This window comes from Leopardus geoffroyi, chromosome X, assembly GCF_018350155.1.
Source record: "Leopardus geoffroyi isolate Oge1 chromosome X, O.geoffroyi_Oge1_pat1.0, whole genome shotgun sequence".
In the NCBI taxonomy this organism is placed as follows: Eukaryota; Metazoa; Chordata; class Mammalia; order Carnivora; family Felidae; genus Leopardus; species Leopardus geoffroyi.
Window position 1 is genome coordinate 61,358,904 of NC_059343.1, and position 18,758 is coordinate 61,377,661.

General features: G+C 36.8%; 1 protein-coding gene across 2 annotated transcripts in view; it reads right to left on the reverse strand.

Annotated features, from left to right (window-relative positions):
• Positions 1 to 18,758, reverse strand: part of ABCB7 (ATP binding cassette subfamily B member 7) — a 165,634-nt gene that overhangs the window by 12,839 nt on the left and 134,037 nt on the right. Inside the window, exons 13-15 of one of the 2 annotated variants that reach the window (XM_045473023.1) lie at positions 17,453 to 17,624; positions 13,573 to 13,676; positions 9,705 to 9,812 (exon numbers count right to left, since the gene is read on the reverse strand). In XM_045473023.1, the coding sequence (XP_045328979.1) occupies positions 9,705 to 9,812; positions 13,573 to 13,676; positions 17,453 to 17,624 (384 nt within the window). The remainder of the gene's footprint in view (positions 1 to 9,704; positions 9,813 to 13,572; positions 13,677 to 17,452; positions 17,625 to 18,758) is intronic. The other variant, XM_045473024.1, reaches the window with a different exon arrangement.

An 18,758-nucleotide genomic window follows, 5' to 3' on the forward strand; every position in this document is an offset into this window, starting at 1 on the left:
GTTGTGATATAACTACAGATACCGTCAACCTCATGCCATGACACAAGAGAGCACAAGCCTGCTCAAGTACTTTTAGCATTTTATATTTATTAAAAAAAAGACTATCTGCATGTCTACATACAATGGAAAGTTCAGCAAAAAAGCATAAACAGATTTTATTTCAGATTATAATTTTTTTTAAATTTTAATTATTTTTAAAGTTTTTATTTAAGGGGCGCCTGGGTGGCTCAGTTGGTTGAGTGACTTCGGCTCAGGTCATGATCGCACGGTTTGTGGGTTTGAGCCCCGCATCGGGCTCTGTGCTGACAGCTCAGAGCATGGAACCTGTTTCAGATTCTGCGTCTCAGTCTCTCTCTGCCCCTCCCCCACGTGTGCTCTGTCTCTCTCTGTCTCTCAAAAATAAATAAAAATGTAAAAAAAAAATTTTAAGTTTTTATTTAAATTCCAGTTGGTTAACACAGTATAATGTTAATTTCAGGTGTAGAATTTAGTGATTCATCACTTACATACAACATCTAGTGCTCATCACAAGTCTCCTCTTTTGAACATCAATTGATAATGAAGTATATTTACAACATTTCACACCTAAGGCATTATAGTATATCATCATAGTGAAAAAAATTATTTTATAATGAATGTAAGCACTTATGACCTAGGGATGCTCAAGTACACAGGTAACATAAAAATATACATATATATATATGTGTGTGTGTGTGTGTATACATATACACACAAATATATGTGATATATATACACACACACCACAGAAATGTATAACCTATAAGAAATTTTAGTGGTGTGAAAAATTCTTTCTCAATAACTCAATATAGAAAGTACATGAGATGGGGCACCTGGGTGGCTCAGTCGGTTAAGCGGCCGACTTTGGCCCAGGTCATGATCTCGCGGTCCATGAGTTCGAGCCCCGCGTCGGGCTCTGTGCTGACAGCTCAGAGCCTGGAGCCTGTTTCAGATTCTGTGTCTCCCTCTCTCTGACCCTCCCCCTTCATGCTTTGTCTCTCTCGGTCTCAAAAATAAATAAATGGTAAAAAAAAAAAAAAAAAAGAAAAGAAAGAAAGTACATGAGAATGCTCTTTCTCTCTCAACATCCAGTATTCAGGCATTCAAAATGATAATGAACTGAAGGTTTACTTATTATAAGGGAAACAATCATAGAAAAGGCTGAATGGGAGGTGAAAAACTGAACAATGTTAGAAATAACCAAGTATTAGGGGGTCAGAAAATATATCCTTACAAAGAGGAGAAAAGGGAAAACTATCACAATTTTTGAAACCTACCAATCATTATAGTGGTATTCTGATTTGATCAGAACATTTAGATAGTACATTCTTACAGTAATTCCCTCAGAAGAGATAAAGCAGTCTGTCCTTTTTCTTACTTTTCCCCATGAGGAAAAAAAAAATAAAAACAATCATGTTTGCAAATGACTTTATTTTATGGTAATTTTATTTTAGACATCAAGGGTATGTGCAGATATTAGAAAAATAAAAAATACAAAGACGATAATGGGCAATGATTCTGTATGGAGCAAAAATGAATGCAGAAAAATTATTTTATATATACACCCTTTAAAACCTTATTCTATCACATGAGGCTTTAATGCTTTCCTGATATAATTTTACTTTTAATACTTCAATGAAGAGTGATTAATAGTTTATTTCTTCATAGAAAAAAAATGAGTTTGTTTCCCTATCAAAAGATAGTAAAAATGGGAGTCCTATCGGGATTCAATTTCATTTAAATTCAATTTTATTCTGAAAAATATCTATATTTCTTTAGAAACAATATTTAACTTGTTTGTGTTTGTGATCATTTCCAATGTTCTTCACATACTATTTTTTACTGAACTACAATTAAGATACAATGTTATATTAGTTTAAGGTTTAAAATATAATGATTCAACAATCTATACATTTCTTAGTGCTAATCAAGTTAAGTGTACTCTTATTCCCCTTTATCTATTTCACCCATCCCTTCCCACACCACCCTTATGACAACCACCAGTTTGTTCTCTGTATTTAAGAGTCTGTTTTGTAGACTGCTTTGGGTGGTATTGACATTTTAACAGTATTTACTCTTCCAATCCATGACCCCGGAATGTTTTTCCATTTCTTGGTATCTTGATACCATTCCTTGGTATTTTATGACTCTTGGTGCAATTGTGAATGGGATCAGATTCTTTATTTCTCTCTCTTTCTGTTGCTTCATTATTGGTGTATAAAAATGCAACCGATTTCCGTACATTGATTTTGTACCCTGCAACTTTGCTGAATTCATATATCAGTTCTAGCAGACTTTTGGTGGAGTCTGTCAGGTTTTCCATGCAGAGTAGTATCATGTCATCTGCGAAAAGTGAAAGTTTGATGTCATCTTTGCCAATTTTAATGCCTTTGATTTCCTTTTGTTATCTGATTGCTGATGCTAGCACTTCCAACACTATATTAAACAACAGTGCTGAGAGTTGATATTCTTGTAGTCTTCCTGATCTCAGGGGGAAAGCTCTCAGTTTTTCCCCACTGAGGATGATATTAGCTGTGGGCTTTTTATAAATGGCTTTAATGATGTTTAAGTATGTTCCTTCTATCCTGACTTTCTCAAGGGTTTTTATTAAGAAAGGAGCTGTATTTCGTCAAAAGCTTTTTCTGCATCGATTGACAGGATCATATGGTTCTTATCTTTTATTAATGTGATGTATCACACCGACTGATTTGCAAATATTGAACCAGCCCTGCAGCCCAGGAATGAATCCTACTTGATCATGGTGAGTAATTCTTATTATATGCAGTTGAATTCGATTTGCTAGTATCTTATTGAGAATTTTTGAATCCATATTCATCAGGGCTATTGGCCTGTAGTTCTCTTCTTTTGCTGGGTTTCTGTCTGGTTTGGGAATCAAAGTACTGCTGGCTTCACAGAATGAGTCTGGAAGTTTTCCTTCCCTTTCTACTTGTTGGAACAGCTTGAGAAGGACAGGTATTATGTCTGTTTTAAATGTCTGGTAGAATTCCCCAGGGAAGTCATCTGGTCCAGGACTCTTATTTTTGGGAGATTTTGATAACTTATTCAATTTCTTCACTGCTTATGGATCTGTTCAAATTTTCTATTTATTCCCATTTGAGTTTTGAAAGTGTGTGGGTGTTTAGGAATTTGTCCATTTCTTCCAGGTTGTCCATTTTGTTGGCATATAATGTTTCATAGTATTCCCTGATAATTGCTTGTATTTCTGAGGGATTGGTTGTAATAATTCAATTTTCGTTCGTGATTTTATCTATTTGGGTCCTTTCTCTTCTTTTTGAGAAGCCCGGCTAAAGGTTTATCAATTTTGTTTATTTTTTCATAAAACCAATTCTTGGTTTCATTGATCTGTTCTACTGGGTTTTTTTTTTTATTTTATATTATTTCTGCTCTGATCTTTACACATTCAATGCAATCCCAATCAAAATTGCACCAGCACTCTTTTCAAAGCTAGAACAAACAATACTAAAATTAGTATGGAACCACAAAAGACCCCAAATAGCCAAAGTAATATTGAAGAAGAAAGCCAATGCTGGAGGCATCACAATCAGAGACTTTGGCCTCTACTAAAAAGTTGCAGTCTGAAGACAGTATGGTACTGGCACAAAAACAGACACATAGACCAATGAAATAGAACAGAGACCCCAGAATTGGACCCACAAATGTAAGACCAACTAATCTTTGACAAAGCAGGAAAGAGTGTCCAATGGAAAAAAGACAGTCTCTTTAACAAATGGTGCTGGGAGAACTGGACAGCAACATGCAGAGCAATGAAACTATACCACTTTCTTACACCATTCAAAAAATAAAATCAAAATGGATGAAGGACCTGAATGTGAGACAGGAAACCATCAAAACCCTAGAGGAGAAAGCAGGAAACAACCCTCTTTGACCTCAGCTGCAGCAATTTCTTACTCAACACATCTCTAAAAGCAAGGGAATTAAAAGCAAAAATGAACTATTGGGACCTCATCAAGGTGAAAAGCTTCTGCACTACAAAGGAAACCATCAACAAAACTAAAAGGCAACCAACGGAATGGGAAAAGATATTTGCAAATGACATATCAGACAAAGGACTAGTATCCAAAATCCATAAAAAACTCACCAAACTCCACACCCGAAAAACAAATAATCCAGTGAAGAAATGGGCAGAAAACATGAAGAGACACTTCTCTAAAGACATCTGGATGGCCAACAGGCACATGAAAAGATGCTCAATGTCACTCCTCATCAGGGAGATACAAATCAAAACCACACTGAGATACCACCTCACACCTGTCAGAGTGGCTAAAACGAACAAATCAGGAGACTATAGATGCTGGTGAGGATGTGGAAAAACGGGAAACCTCTTGCACTGTTGGTGGGAATGCAAACTGGTGTAGCTGCTCTGGAAAACAGTGTGGAGGATCCTCAAAAATTTAAAAACAGAACTACCCTATGAGCCAGCAATAGCACTGCTAGGAATTTGCCCAAGGGATACAGGAGTGCTGATGCATAGGGGCACTTGTACCCCAATGTTTGTAGCAGCACTTTCAACAATAGACAAATTATGGAAAGAGCTTAAATGTCCATCAACTGACGAATGGATAAAGAAGATGTGGTTTATATATACAATGGAATAGTACTCGGCAATGAGAAAGAATGAAATATGGCCCTTTGTAGCAACGTGGATGGAAATGGAGAGTGTTATGCTAAGTGAGATAAGTCAGGCAGAGAAAGACAGATACCATGTTTTCACTCACACGTGGGTCCTGAGAAACTCAACAGAAGACCAGGGGAGAGGGGAAGGGGGGGAAAAAAGTTACAGAGAGGGAAGGAGGCAAACCATAAGAGACTCTTAAATACTGAGAACTGAGGGTTAATGGGGGGTGGGATGGAGGGGAAAGTGGGTGATGGGCATTGAGGAGGGCACCTGTTGGGATGAACACTGGGTGTTGTATGGAAACCAATTTGACAATAAATTTTATATAATAAATAAAATAAAATAAAATAAAATAAAATAAAATAAAATGGCTTAAAAAAATTCACCTGTGAAGCCATGTGGTCCTCAACTTTTCTTTGTTGCAAATTTTTAAATTATGGTTTCAGTATCATTGCTAGTAATTGGTCTGTTCAAATTCTCTATTATGTCCTGATTCAGTTTTGAAAAGTTTTATATTTATATAATTTATCCCTGTCTTCTAGTTGTCCAAATTGTTGGCACACAGTTTTTCATAGTATTCTCGTATAATCTTTTGTATTTCAGTGGTGTCAGTTGTTATTTCTTCTCCTTCATTTCTGATCTTGAGTCTTTTCTCCCTCTCTCTCTTTTCTGAGAAGTCTGGATAAAGGTTTATCAATTTTGTTGATTTTTTTCCAAATAACCAGCTCCTGGTTTTTCTGATCTATTATTTCTTTTTTAAAAAAAAAATTTTTAATGTTTATTTATTTTTGAGAGAGAGAGACAGAGACAGAACATGAGTGGGAGAGGGCAGAGGAAGAGGGAGACACAGAATCCGAACCAAGTTCCAGGTTCTGAACTGTCAGCACAGAGCCCGATGTGGGGCTCAAACCCACGGACTGTGAGATCATGACCTGAGCCGAAGTCGGTCACTTAACCAACTGAGCCACCCAGGCGCCCCTCTTTTATTTCTTTAAACCTCTATTTCATTTACTTTTGCTCTAATCTTTACTGTTTTGTTCCATCTACCGGCCCTGGCCTTTGTTCCTTTATTTCTAGCTCCATTAAGTGTAAGGTTAGGTTATTAATTCGAGATTTTTATTCTTTCTTGAGACAGGCCTATAGTGGTATAATCTTACCTCAGAACGGTTTTGCTGCATCCCAAAGAGTATGAGCTATTATGTTTTTATTTTCATTTGTCTCCATGTATTTTTTTATTTTTTCTTCTTCTGCTGAACTATTGGTTGGTTAGTAGCATGTTGCTTACCTTTGTGTTTTTTTCCGTATTTTTCTTGCAATTGATTTTTGTGGTTTCATATCTTTTTTTTTTTTTTTTTTTTTTTTTTGGAAAAGATGCTTGATGTGGTTTTATCTTCTTAAATTCATAGATACTTGTTTTGTGCCCTAACAAGTGATCTATTCTGGAGAATGTCCTAGACGCACTTGAAAATAATCTATTTTTTGATGGAATGTTATGAATATATATGATGTTAGTTTCATCTTGTCCAATATGTCATCCAAAGTCACTGTTTCCTTAATTTTCTGTCTGGATGAAATACCCATTAATGTTAAGTGGGGTGTTAAATTCAATTATTATTATTATTGTATTAATTTCTTCCTTTATGCCTGTTAACACATGCTTTATGTTTCTGGGTGCTCCCATTTTGGGTGCACAAACATTTACAACTGTTATATCTTCTTGTTGGATTTTTACCTTTTATCATTATGTAGTGTCCTTCTTCTCTCCTATTACAATCTTTGTTTTAATGCCTGTGTTGTCCAATACAAGTATTGCTCTCCTGGCTTTCATTTCACTTCCATTTACAAAGTGAATGTTTTTCCAAACTTTCAATCTCCATGTGTCTTTAGGTCTGACCTGAGTCTCCTGTAGGTAGCATTTAGATGGGGCATGTATTTTTTACCCATTCAGTAATCTTATGTCTTTTGATTGGAGCATTTAGTCCATTTACATTCTAAGTAATTAATAATAGGTATGTAATTATTGCCATTTTGTAACTTGTTTTATGGTTTGTTTTTATAGTTTTTCTCTTGTTTTTCCATGTTTACTTTCTTTCTTCCCTTGTGATTTGATGGCTTTCTTCAGTATCATGCTTTAATTACTTTCTCTTTTTGTGTATCTACCACAGGTTTTTGATTTGTGGTTACCCTTAGGTTCATATATATTTTATGCATATAGAGTCTATATTATGTTGATGATCAGTTAACTTTGAAGTCATTTTAAAAGTACTAAAATTTTACTTGCCCCACGTTTTATATATATGTCATACTTTACATTCTTTTGTGAATCTCGTCACTTAATTTTTATAGATACATTGATTTTACTGTTTTTGTACTTTAATCTCCATACTGGTTTTATAAGTGATTAATATACTACTTTTATTATATGTTTGCATTTACCTGTGAACTTTTTTCCTTTCATAATTTTCTTACTCCTAATTATGGCCTTTTCTTTCCAGTCAAAGAATTCCTTGGGATGCCTTGGTCGCTCAGTTGGTTGAGCGTCCGACGTCGGCTCAGGTCATGATCTCACAGTTCATGAGTTCGAGCAGGCTCTGTGCTGACAGCTTGGAGCCTGGAGCCTGCTTCAGATTCTGTGTCTCCTTTTCTCTCTGCCCCTTCCCCACTCATGCTCTGTCTCTCTCTGTCTCTCAAAAATGAATAAATGCTAAAAAAATTTTTTTTTAGAATTCCTTTTTTCTTGAAGGCTGGTTTAATGGTGATAAACTCCTTTAACTTTTTTTTTTTGCCTGGGAAACACTTTATCTCTACTTGTGTTCTTAAGATAGCCTTTCTGAGTGGAGTATTCTTGTTTACAGGTTATTTTTCTGTCAGTACTTTGAGTATACCATGCCATTTTGGTCTGCAAAATTTCTGCTGAAAAATGAGGTGAAAGCCTTGTGGGGTTTCCTTTGAATATAACTGTTTTCTCTTGCTGTTTTCAACATTCTCTATCACTAAATTTTGCCGTTTTAATTATTTTGTGTCTTAGTGTGGACCTCTGTGGGTTGATCTTGTTGTGGGTTCTGTGTGCCTCCAGAATCTGGATGTCTGTTTCCTTCCCCCAGATTAGTGAAGTTTTCAGCTATTATTTCTTCAAATAAATTTTCTGTGCTCTTCTCTCTCCTCCTTCTGGGATTGCTGTAATGTGAATGTTGGAATGCTTGGTGATGTCACTAGGTTCCCTTAATCTATTCTCAATTCTTTTTTTTTTTTTTTTTTTTTTTTTTTTTTTTTTTGCTATTCAGCTTGGTTTCTTTCCATTACTCTGCCTTTTAGCTCACAGATACATTCTTCTGTCTCCTCTCATCTGCTATGGATTCCCTCTAGTGTATTTTTAATTTTAGTTATGAAGTTATTCATCTCTGATTGGTTCTTTTTTATATTTTCTATCTCTTTGTTATATGTTCATTGAGATTCTCCACTCTTTTGTCTAGTCCAATGAGTATCTTTATGACCATTACTTTGAATTCTTTATCAAGAATATTGCTCATCTCTGTTTCATTTAGTTCTTTTGCCTTAGTTTTGTCCCATTCTCCCATCTGGGACATATTCCTCTGTTTCCTCATTTTGTCCATCTTTTTGTGCTTGTTTCTATGTATTAGAAAAGTAAGCTAAGTCTTTGATCTTGAAAAGGGGTGGCCTTATGAAGAAGAGGTCCTGTGGGGTCCTGTAGCATCATGTCCACTGTTCACCAGAACCAGGAGCTTCAGGGGTGTCTCCTAGTGGGTTGTGTGCACCCTAGTGTTGTGGCTGTGTTTGCCTGCAGTCATGGGCATACCAGGCAGGATTTGGTCCTTGTGCTGTTAAGGAAAGAGTCTGGGGCCACTACAGGGCTGTAATTCAGCCTCTCTGCCTGGGCTGCCATCATACCAAATTGCAGGGTGCTCTCGCTCTGTTGTCCTCTGAGAGGCTTTCAGTGGTAGGTGGGGCCTATAATCAAACCATATGCCTGCCCCCATCCTTCTATTAGGGCTGCAGTAGCACTGATCTTCAGGGTACTCTTCCTGCCTTTTCCTGAGAGGTTTTTATTGGTGGGCAGGGCCAACAGTCAGACCAGATGCCTGCCCAGTCTGTCTGACATTGCTGCAGTTGCACTGCTATGTGTGGTTATCTTCTCCTCTCCCCAGGACAGTAGTCACTTTGGAGTGGTTCAGGTCTCCATGAGGGCTGCTTACAGGGTGTCTCTTGGCAGGAGCTGCTTTGAAAGGATGCTTGCTAAGTGGGGTGGATATCCAGAATGCAGGATATAGTGTACGTTGTGTTGGCAAGATAGGTAGACAGTTTTCCTGCTGGTTCCTGCAACTGAATGGGCTATCTAGACTGGGGGCTGGGGTAGGGAGAAATGGTAACCAACAGCTCTTCTGTTCTTAGAGAAATCTCCTAAAGATCCCTGCCTCTCCTGCACACATTCTGAGATTAGTAAATAAATGTACTTCATGTATATCCCAGGCACTTTTTGAAGTGGTGCTTCTATGCTATATCTTGGCGGGTTTTTTTTTTTTGTTATGCTGGCTCTTTAAGGCCAAGGATTTCATTTCTTATTGCCCTGAGGGCCTCCCACAGCTAAGCCAGCTGAGTTTTAAAGAACCTGGCATTAAGTCCCAACGATTGTCAAAACTCACAAAGTTAAGCCCCATGGTTTTCAAAGCCTAATGTTATGGGGACCTGTCTTTCCAGTGTAGTTCTCCCTTGCCTGGGGTGCTTGGTGTGGGGTCTGCTCCTCCCCTTTTCCCTGCTTGTGGTGTTCCTTCTGTTCATGGTTAGTCTCAGTAGGATTTTGGTTCCAGACTGCATCTGCCACTCCTACCATTTTCAACATGCCTTCCCTGTGCAAAGTCTGTTCTGCCAGTCTTCTAGGTATTTTCTGTGTTAGTTGCACTCATGTGGCTATCTATGTATGTCTGTGGGACCAGGTAAGCTCAGGACCCTCCTACTCTGCCAACTTCTCAAAAGTCTCCCACATACTAAACTTTAAAGTTAAATCTTTTACCTGGTCCAAGACAATGATTTCATCTGCATCAACCACTGTTGACAATCTGTGTGCAATGAAAATAGAAGTTCTGTGTTTGACTGCATCCCTCATGGCACCAAGAATAGTCTGCAAGTTTGACAACAAGAGTAAGAAAAAAATCTATTAGGTAAATGTAAATTAAAATAATCATACATTTCTTAAAGGAACATATACAATGCCAATTCTGTATTATATAAACTTTATACCACTACCAAATATTTTCCCTAATGTAAATAATTACTAAGAAGAGGAGAAATTGAGCAACACAAAAAGGCAAATATAACCACATTATTGTGGAAAAATTATCTTTGAGATAGCCAACATTTCTTAAAATTACAAAGACTGGAAGAAGGTGGATATTTCTATACATAAAAACAAACGTAATAATGATGAATACAGTGATATCAGGAACATGTTGGTTATATTTATCTAGCCTATGAGAACAAAAATAAAATGAGGTAGGAATCAAGTAACAGGATACAGAAAATTACAAAACAATCAATAGAAAGATAGGAGACTCAAAGGGTACAGAAGCATTTGCTTTTCATTATTTCAAACTTAGAGGACGGAAAGGGCAACAAAGACTGTGTATGTTTAACTTGAGCAAACTTCCCTTTCAAAAGTATTCTGACTTCTTTATGTACCATTGATCGATGGACACTTGGGCTGCTTCCACATCTTGGCTATTGTAGATAATGCTGTTATAAGCACAGGGGTGCATGTATCACTTCAATTAGTGTTTTTGTAATTTGGGGGTAATTACCCAGTAGCACAATTACTGGACCAGTAGCACAATTACTGGATCATAGAGTAATTCTATTTTTAACTTTGAGGAACCTCCATACTGTTTTCCAGAGTGGCTGCATCAGTTTGCATTCTGATCAACAGGGCACCTTTGTTCCTTTTTTTCTACATCCTCACCAACACTTGTTATTTCTTGTGGTTTTGATTTTATCCATTCTGACTGGTGTGAGGTGATATCTCATTGTAGTTCTGATTTGCAATTCCTTGATGATGAGTGATGTTGAGCATCTTTTCATGTGTCTGTCTGCTATCTGGATGTATTCTTTGGAGAAATGTCTGTTTATGTCTTCTGCCCATTTTTATAAATTAAAAAAAAATTATTTAAATATACAATGGAAAATAATTCAGCCATAAAAAAAATGAAATCCTGACATTTGCAATGACATGCATGGAGCTACAAAGTATAATGCTAAGTGAAATATGCCAGTCAGAAAAAAGACAAATACCATATGATTTTACTCATAAGAGGAATTTAAGAAACAAAACAAGCAAAGGAAAAAAGACAGAATGAGACAGAGACAAATCAAGAAGCAGACTCTTAACTATAGAAAAGAAACTGATGCTTATCAGAGGGGAGGTGGTTGGGAGGATGGATGAAATTGGTAATGGAAATTAAGGAGTGCAATTGTTGTGATAAGTATTGAATGATGTATCAAATTGTTGAATCACTAAATTGTACACCTGAAACTAATATAACACTCTATGTTAACTATACTGAAACTAAAAATTTAAAAAGAACAAAAACCCTTATGTCATGATGAACTGAAAAAAAAAAGTGGCAAGAGGATGGAAATGGTTACACAGCAAAGTTGTCACTTCAGAAGACAATGAAATAAAGCTGAGAATGAAATGTCTAGCTCCATTTCCCCTTGCCACAGAAGCAAGGACAGCTTCTTCCCAACACCTCTGGCCTTTTTTGATCACAAGCATTCTATAGAAGGCACGTTGAAATGGCGAGGGGCTACCTTTGTCAAAAGAATTCTGAAAAGCAAGTTTTTAGAATCCATTTTCCCCAAAATATCCAAGATTCAGAAGAAATGGGCCAAACTGCCCAGTTATAAACAGAGAGAATGACTCTGAGACACTGGCCCTGAACAGTCAACAGGGAGAGCCTAACTGAATAAAGAGCAAAAGGAAGGAAATAGGGAAAAAAGGTGTTCTGACTTCTTAATGAATTCTGGAAAACATTTTTTATTACAGTATAATTAACAGTGTTTTATTAATTTCAGGTATATGATATAATGATTCAATAGTTTTGTTTTTTTTTTGAGAGAGAGAGAGAGCACAAACAGGGGAGACAGGCAGAAGGAGAGAGAGAAAGACAGAGAGTGTGAGTCTTAAGCAGGCTCCATGTTCAGCACAGAGCCCAATGCAGGGCTCGATCCCACAGCCCTGATAATGACCTGAGCTGAAATCAAGAGTTGGATGCTCAACCAACTGAGCCACCCAGGCAACCATGATTCAATAATTTTATGCACTATTCAGTGCTCATCATGATGAGTTAATCCCCATTATCTATTTCACCCATCCTCCCACCAACCTCCCCTCTGGCAAGCACCAATTTGTTCTCTGTATTTAAGAATCCATTTGCAAAACATTTTTGCTTACTGCCTTTAAAGTATAAGGGAGTTGTGTATATATTCAGTTATACTTGGAAATCTGGTTCTAAGTATACCTAGCAGGATGGAAATAGCAGTGTGGGGCTGGGCATATATCCAATGGCTCCCTAAAGATATTTCTAAACATTGTATTTATTAAAGGAATAAAATGACCAAGAGTAGATGGTTACCCAGGAGGGAAGACCTTATATTTTACTAAGGCAGACTAAAAATTACGTGCAGGGCCAACTCTAAGAAAAATTGTGATGTCTATGGGGACTCATTGTCCTTATTCTCAAGAACTTAAGGTCTGACATCCTACTAAGTGCTCTGGACCTTTTAAAAAAGGCCCATTAAAATTTACCAAATCTTCTAGTAACCCATTCCCTTGGTGGGGAATTGTCTACTAGCTCTTATTGGGTTATACTCTGGAAGATAATAAAGCTACATGACTGTTAGGAATTATAATTTGTGGTAAATGTGAATGATACACTTTTAGGTTTACAGTTCTTGTAAGCAGATTCCTATTTTGCCTATGAATGGGTGTGGTCCTGCTTAAGGTTCCCTTTAAATATAACAAATCCTCATGCTAAACAAGCCACTTAGATATTAAACTATTTTAAACATATGGCAGATCAAATAATATGCCCTGAAACTTAACTACACATGCAAATACTATGCTATACATGCTGTAAAGCTGAAATTAGGCATATGCTTCAACACTAGGTTTTTACTACATATTTGAGTAAAATGTAGGTGAATGGAGGTAACAGATAACATATGCCTATTTTCAGTTCTAGAGTAAGGGGATCCATTCATGAAATTGCCATTATTATTAACACTTTTATATTTAATGCAAAGATGTTGTTATGAAGTATAATGTAGTTGCTGGGTAGTACCATGACATCAAGTGTCACAACATCTTGTGACTGCAAAACATCTTGGTGCCGCAAAACCTTTTTTGTGAAATGAATATAAATTTATACTACCACCACAGGCTGTGTGTGCCTGACTTGTACTATCAGTGAGTTGTTCCACAATAAATGAAAGGCTTTCTGGTGTATACTGTCACAATAATTTACACGACCTGTTTTCATGAGTGTTAAGTGGCAATGGCAGAAAGACTAAAATGTTTTTCCTTTGCAGCAGAGTAGGCAAGTCTTACAAGCTTTTCAAGAGGCAAGGATGATACAACAGTCACACGGTTCTAAAAGGAGACACTTTTGCAAATGGACTTAGCAATGTGATAGTTCAATGCAACTTAGCATTCTTGATAGTTATCAATACTCGCTATATAGGGGAAAAGGGCCAGGTATTTTGCTCTATACTACCTCCTACTGAAGTTCATTCAGAATACAAAAGAATGTAGCCATTTTACTGAAACTTCCAAGGAGAAAAGTTAAGCATTGAGAATTGAAGAGCATGGCATTTTCATCATCATTTACCTCTTCAGTAATTGAATCTAATGATGAAGTGGCTTCATCATAGAGAATGACTGGGGGGTCCTTCAAAATGGCTCTTGCAATTGCTACTCTTTGCTTTTCTCCTCCTGGTAAAGAAAAATTTAGTTTAAGGATATATAACATAACGACATTTTATGTTTCTAGTATTTCCACTGGTCATAACCACCAAGTAATGCCTTTAACATTTACCTCTACTCTGATCACTGTTCATTTTACTCAGTTTTAAGAGTCTAAGTTCATATATGATATCCTTTGACAAACTATACACTCTGCTCTGGAACATAAATATAATTCTGGATTCTGACTTTGTGGCAGGTAAAGAGAAAAAGAAGTAACAGCTTTGATTCCACAATTATTCCTCTCACTGTAAATATGCTCATTACATATGTTACTTTATATTACTTCCCAATTGACAGCATCTCAGAACAATTTCAATATTAGAGAACTAACAAAGACAAAACTAAATTCAATATCTGAAACCTGGAATCTTGGAAAACACGAAACTGAATATCTAAATGTATTTCTTGGGGTGCCTGGGTGGCTCAGTTGCTTAAAGTGTCTGACTCTTGATTTTGGCTCAGGTCATGATCTCATGGTTCGTGAATTTGAGTCCCACATCAGGCTCTGCGCCGAGAGTGCAGAAACTGCTTGCCCTTCTCTCTCTCTCTGCCTCTCCCTTGTACCTTCTCTCTCTCTCTCTAAACAAACAAACAAGGGGCGCCTGGGTGGCTCGGTCACTTAAGCGTCTGACTTTGGCTCAGGTCATGATCTCACGGTCCGTGAGTTCGAGCCCCACGTCGGGCTCTGTGCTGACAGCTCAGAGCCTGGAGCCTGTTTCAGATTCTGTGTCTCCCTCTCTCTCTGCCCCTCCCGTGTTCATGCTCTGTCTCTCTCTGTCTCAAAAATAAAATAAACGTTAAAAAAATTTAAAAAAAAATTAAAAAACAAACAAACAAACAAACAAACAAAGGGGCACCTGGATGACTCAGTTGGTTAAACATCTGACTCTTGGTTTCAGCTTGGGTCATGATCTCATGGTTCACGAATTCAAGCCCTACATCGGGCTCTGTGCTGGCAGCACGGAGCCTGCTTGGGATTCTGTCTCCCCCTCTCTCTGCCCCTCCTCTACTCACACTCTCTCTCTCTCTCTCTCAAAAATAAATAAATAAACATTTAAAATAAAACTTAAAACAAATAAAGAAATAAATTTATTTCTTAACAAAAAAGTACCATTCAGCCAGTATTCTTCTCAAGGATTTTTTTCTGGAAGAAACCACTTTTATTGCACCCTTCAAAGTTAAAGGTATATACTCGATACCTCGTATTTTACCTTAGTTACTTGCTATGGTCTCTAGAAAAGCAGAATTTTAAAACAGAAAGGAACAGAGACCCAGAAAGGTTTACTGGGTTTAGTCAAGGTCACAGAGCAAATTCCAGTGGAATCTGGGCTAGACCTGACTCCCATGCCAATGCTCTTCCTATCATAATATGCAAGCCCATATTTATTCCTAATATACTCTAGTGAAAACAAAGCAATCTTTTCTTCCCTTACTGGGAAGGGAAGTAGGTCTAAAGTCATCAATCTTACACAAAACTATAGTTGGAAATATAGAAGATGATGTTTTGCTGAATATGCCCCTCTTGGCTTCTTTTCTGTTATCCAGTAATTTATCAATGTCTGAACAAACTTGTATTTTTCAGCTTCAGGAACTTCTTCAAGAAGCAAGCTCCACCTATTTATTGGTACACTTTATATTTCTTCTGCAATTATTATTTCCAACCAGTAAAGGGAGCTCCTTATGTCTAATACTAGTACATAAGTTTATATTTATACTATCCACATTCTTCCCCATTCAATAAGATCAAAATTCTCCTACCAAAGCAGGCATCATGCCAGAACTATCTGCTTACCCACCTGGCAACTCAGTGGCAGAAAGCGCCTAAAAGAAGTAGATACTCAGAGGAAGGACTAGTTTAGACATGCCTCCCAAATTTCAAGCGGAAACCAACTCAGTTTCAATTCTATTCAATAGAATTTTGGAAATTGAAGAAGAAACATTTGTTTGTTCCCTACCATAAATATTAGCATAGACACTAAATAATACAAATGCTCATTCAGAGAGGTCTAGCTGTAAGGTGATGGGTATTAGGTAAGAATACAATTTCTTTAGCCATTCTTACTCCCAAAGGCATGCAGATAGGAAAAAATTGATTGGAAAATGGCATGTGGCATAACTATCTGAAGCAGTCATATATTGAGAGGCCTAGTTTATACTACGTGAAAACTTGTGTATCTTTAGAATTAGGCAACTGGACAAATCATCTGGAGGTGGTCTGGTTAGCTGGACACTACTACCGTTAAGAGCAATGGTAAAGTATAAAGGGGGACTGGAATGATGTAAGTATCTTATACTATCAGGTGATAATCAAAAAACACCACTACAGGGGCACCTGCGTGGCTCAGTCGGTTAAGCGTCCGACTTCAGCTCAGGTCATGATCTTGTGGTTTGTGAGTTTGAGCCCTGCATTGGGCTCTGTGCTGACAGCTCAGAACCTGGAGCCTGCTTCGGATTTGGTGTCTCTCTCCCTCTCTGCCACTCCCCCACTCATACTCTCTGCCTCTCAAAAATAAACGTAAAAAAAATTAAAAACACTATAAACCAACCTAACTTGAAAACAATCTTTGCTTAACATTTCCTAAACCTAGATCAAAACTTTCTAATGGACTGCAAATTCCTTGAGAGCAAGTCCCTTTTTGCTTCATCTTTTTAACTCTTAAATCATTTAGCATATTAGCTTGTACATAGTATGTACCTAATCAATGTTGTGAATAAATGAAGCCAGTTTGTAATGAAAACGAATGGGGACTCATTAAAATTCATTTTCTTTTCGCCTCACCTCCATCCTTAATCTACGCATTTCCTCCCAAAATTAAACTAGAGTGGAGAATAAATGTAAAGGGTATAGTGTGTTTATATGAGTTACAGTAATACTTTTAGGCATTAGATAGCATTACACTTCTGGAATTCAAATAATTTTTGGTGAAAAAATATTTTTATGGATCCTCCAAAAAAATTCAGTTTTTTTGTTAACGTTTATTTATTTTTGAGACAAAGAGACAGAGCATGAATGGGGGAGGGGCAGAGAGAGAGAGGGAGACACAGAATTGGAAGCAGGCTCCAGGCTCCGAGCCACCAGCCCAGAGCCCGACGTGGGGCTTGAATTCACCGACCGTGAGATCGTGACCTGAGCTGAAGTCGGATGCTTAACTGACTGAGCCACCCAGGCGCCCCCAAAATTCAGTTTTTATAAGATAATGATTATTAAACCTAGAAATCTCATTATTAAACACTTAAATAGAAACCTACAAGCCCCAAAATTTACTTGATCACTGAACCAACAAGGACATGAAAATGAAGTTAACTGTAAAGAAACTACAGCAGTTAAGTATATCAAGTGTAAGGAAGTCTAAAGCATTGAAAACATCCCGTAACAAACTAGGAAATTATGATGAGACACACTATTTACTATAAAATTACTTTTCCCTACTCTTAGTACTTTCTCAGGTGAATAATGATCTTGGCTTTCCTTTAATATTAAAATTATGGATAATAAGTTAACACCGATCTGAGCACGTATCAGTAATCTACTATTAAGTACTTACCGTTTGCAGCTGCAAGTGAAAACAAACAAAAAAAACATCTGCATGACTTGAGAAGTTATTTCCAATATGCTGAATTATTTGCAGTGATGGCTGAGACCTTGTTGAAAGTGACTGGATGAGCACTCGGTATGTACTCTGTCATTACATTTTCTAGAAAATGGCTCTACACAATGGGACAGATCTAAAATCTCTGATTACCTGAAAGTTTGAGTCCTCGTTCCCCTACTTGTGTATCATATCCATGTGGCATTCGAAGAATTGAATCATGGAGTCCAGCTAATTTTGCCACTGCATACACTTCCTCAGGTGAAGCATGGATGTTTCCATATAAGAGGTTGTAGTAAATAGTATTGTGGAAGAGGACAGCATCCTGGAGCAGATTTATGTATACATACATATACGTGTATATTCATTATAAAAAATTCAAACAATTTAGTAAAGACATAAAGAGTAAAATATAACCCCTTTATCATCCCCCTCATCCTTGCAATCCCATTTCCCTCCCCAGTACTAATCACCATGAACAATGTGTTGAGTGTCAATCCAGATTTTTGATACATTTATATGCCATACACTTCTTTTTTCACATAGGGGAGTCATACTGTATCTATATAAATATATAATTTTATAAATTGCATTTTTCACTTAACATACCCTGGAAATTGTTCACATCAGTAATCCCACCTCACTGTTTTTAATAGTTGTATGATACTAACAATGTATTTATTTATTTGTGCACTTGTGTATTTCTGTAAGAAGGATTCCTAGGAGTAGATTGATGAGCTAAAAGGGAAGCATACATTCATCCTTTGAGAGTACTGCCTGTCTTCCAAAATGCTCCAACAGTATACACACTTCAACCCATATTTTATGAGTTTGTCAGGTCCCTGTTTTCTCAACAGGCCTGCATATTAATAAGTTTCAGTTGTTGCTACTTTTGTGGGTAAAAATTTGCTTTTCGTTTAAATTAGCACTTCCCTAATTACTAATGAGGCTAAATATGTTATATGTTCCTCAGAAGCTTTTAAACACAGAAAACAAAGGATTTATACACTATAGATATTTTTTGGAGAAAGTTCACTGCAAGCATTCATTTGATATTTCATCTTATTCTGACTTAGTCTCTAAATGGTTGAAAGGCAACAGTTAGTAAAATGAAATAAAATGGCTCCATTACTTTACCTTAACCAAGATAATTAATATCTTCTTTAATATCACAATCAGCCCCAGAGTTTCAGGTATTACTTCAAATAATATTTTAAACATTTTAAGCCAACTACTAATATAAAAAAGTTCTTATATTGAGATGGTACTTAACCCCAATAAGCTTGAAGTTCTATAAAAAGAAAATACTTATTTTTAAATATTTTATATTCAGAAGAGTTAATAAATGCTATCTGGAAACTTTGAAAATTCAAAAAATATGGTAAAATAAAAATTAATTAAATAATCCATAATCCTATCACGTAGTGATACCTGCTATTAACATTTGGTGTGTTTTCTC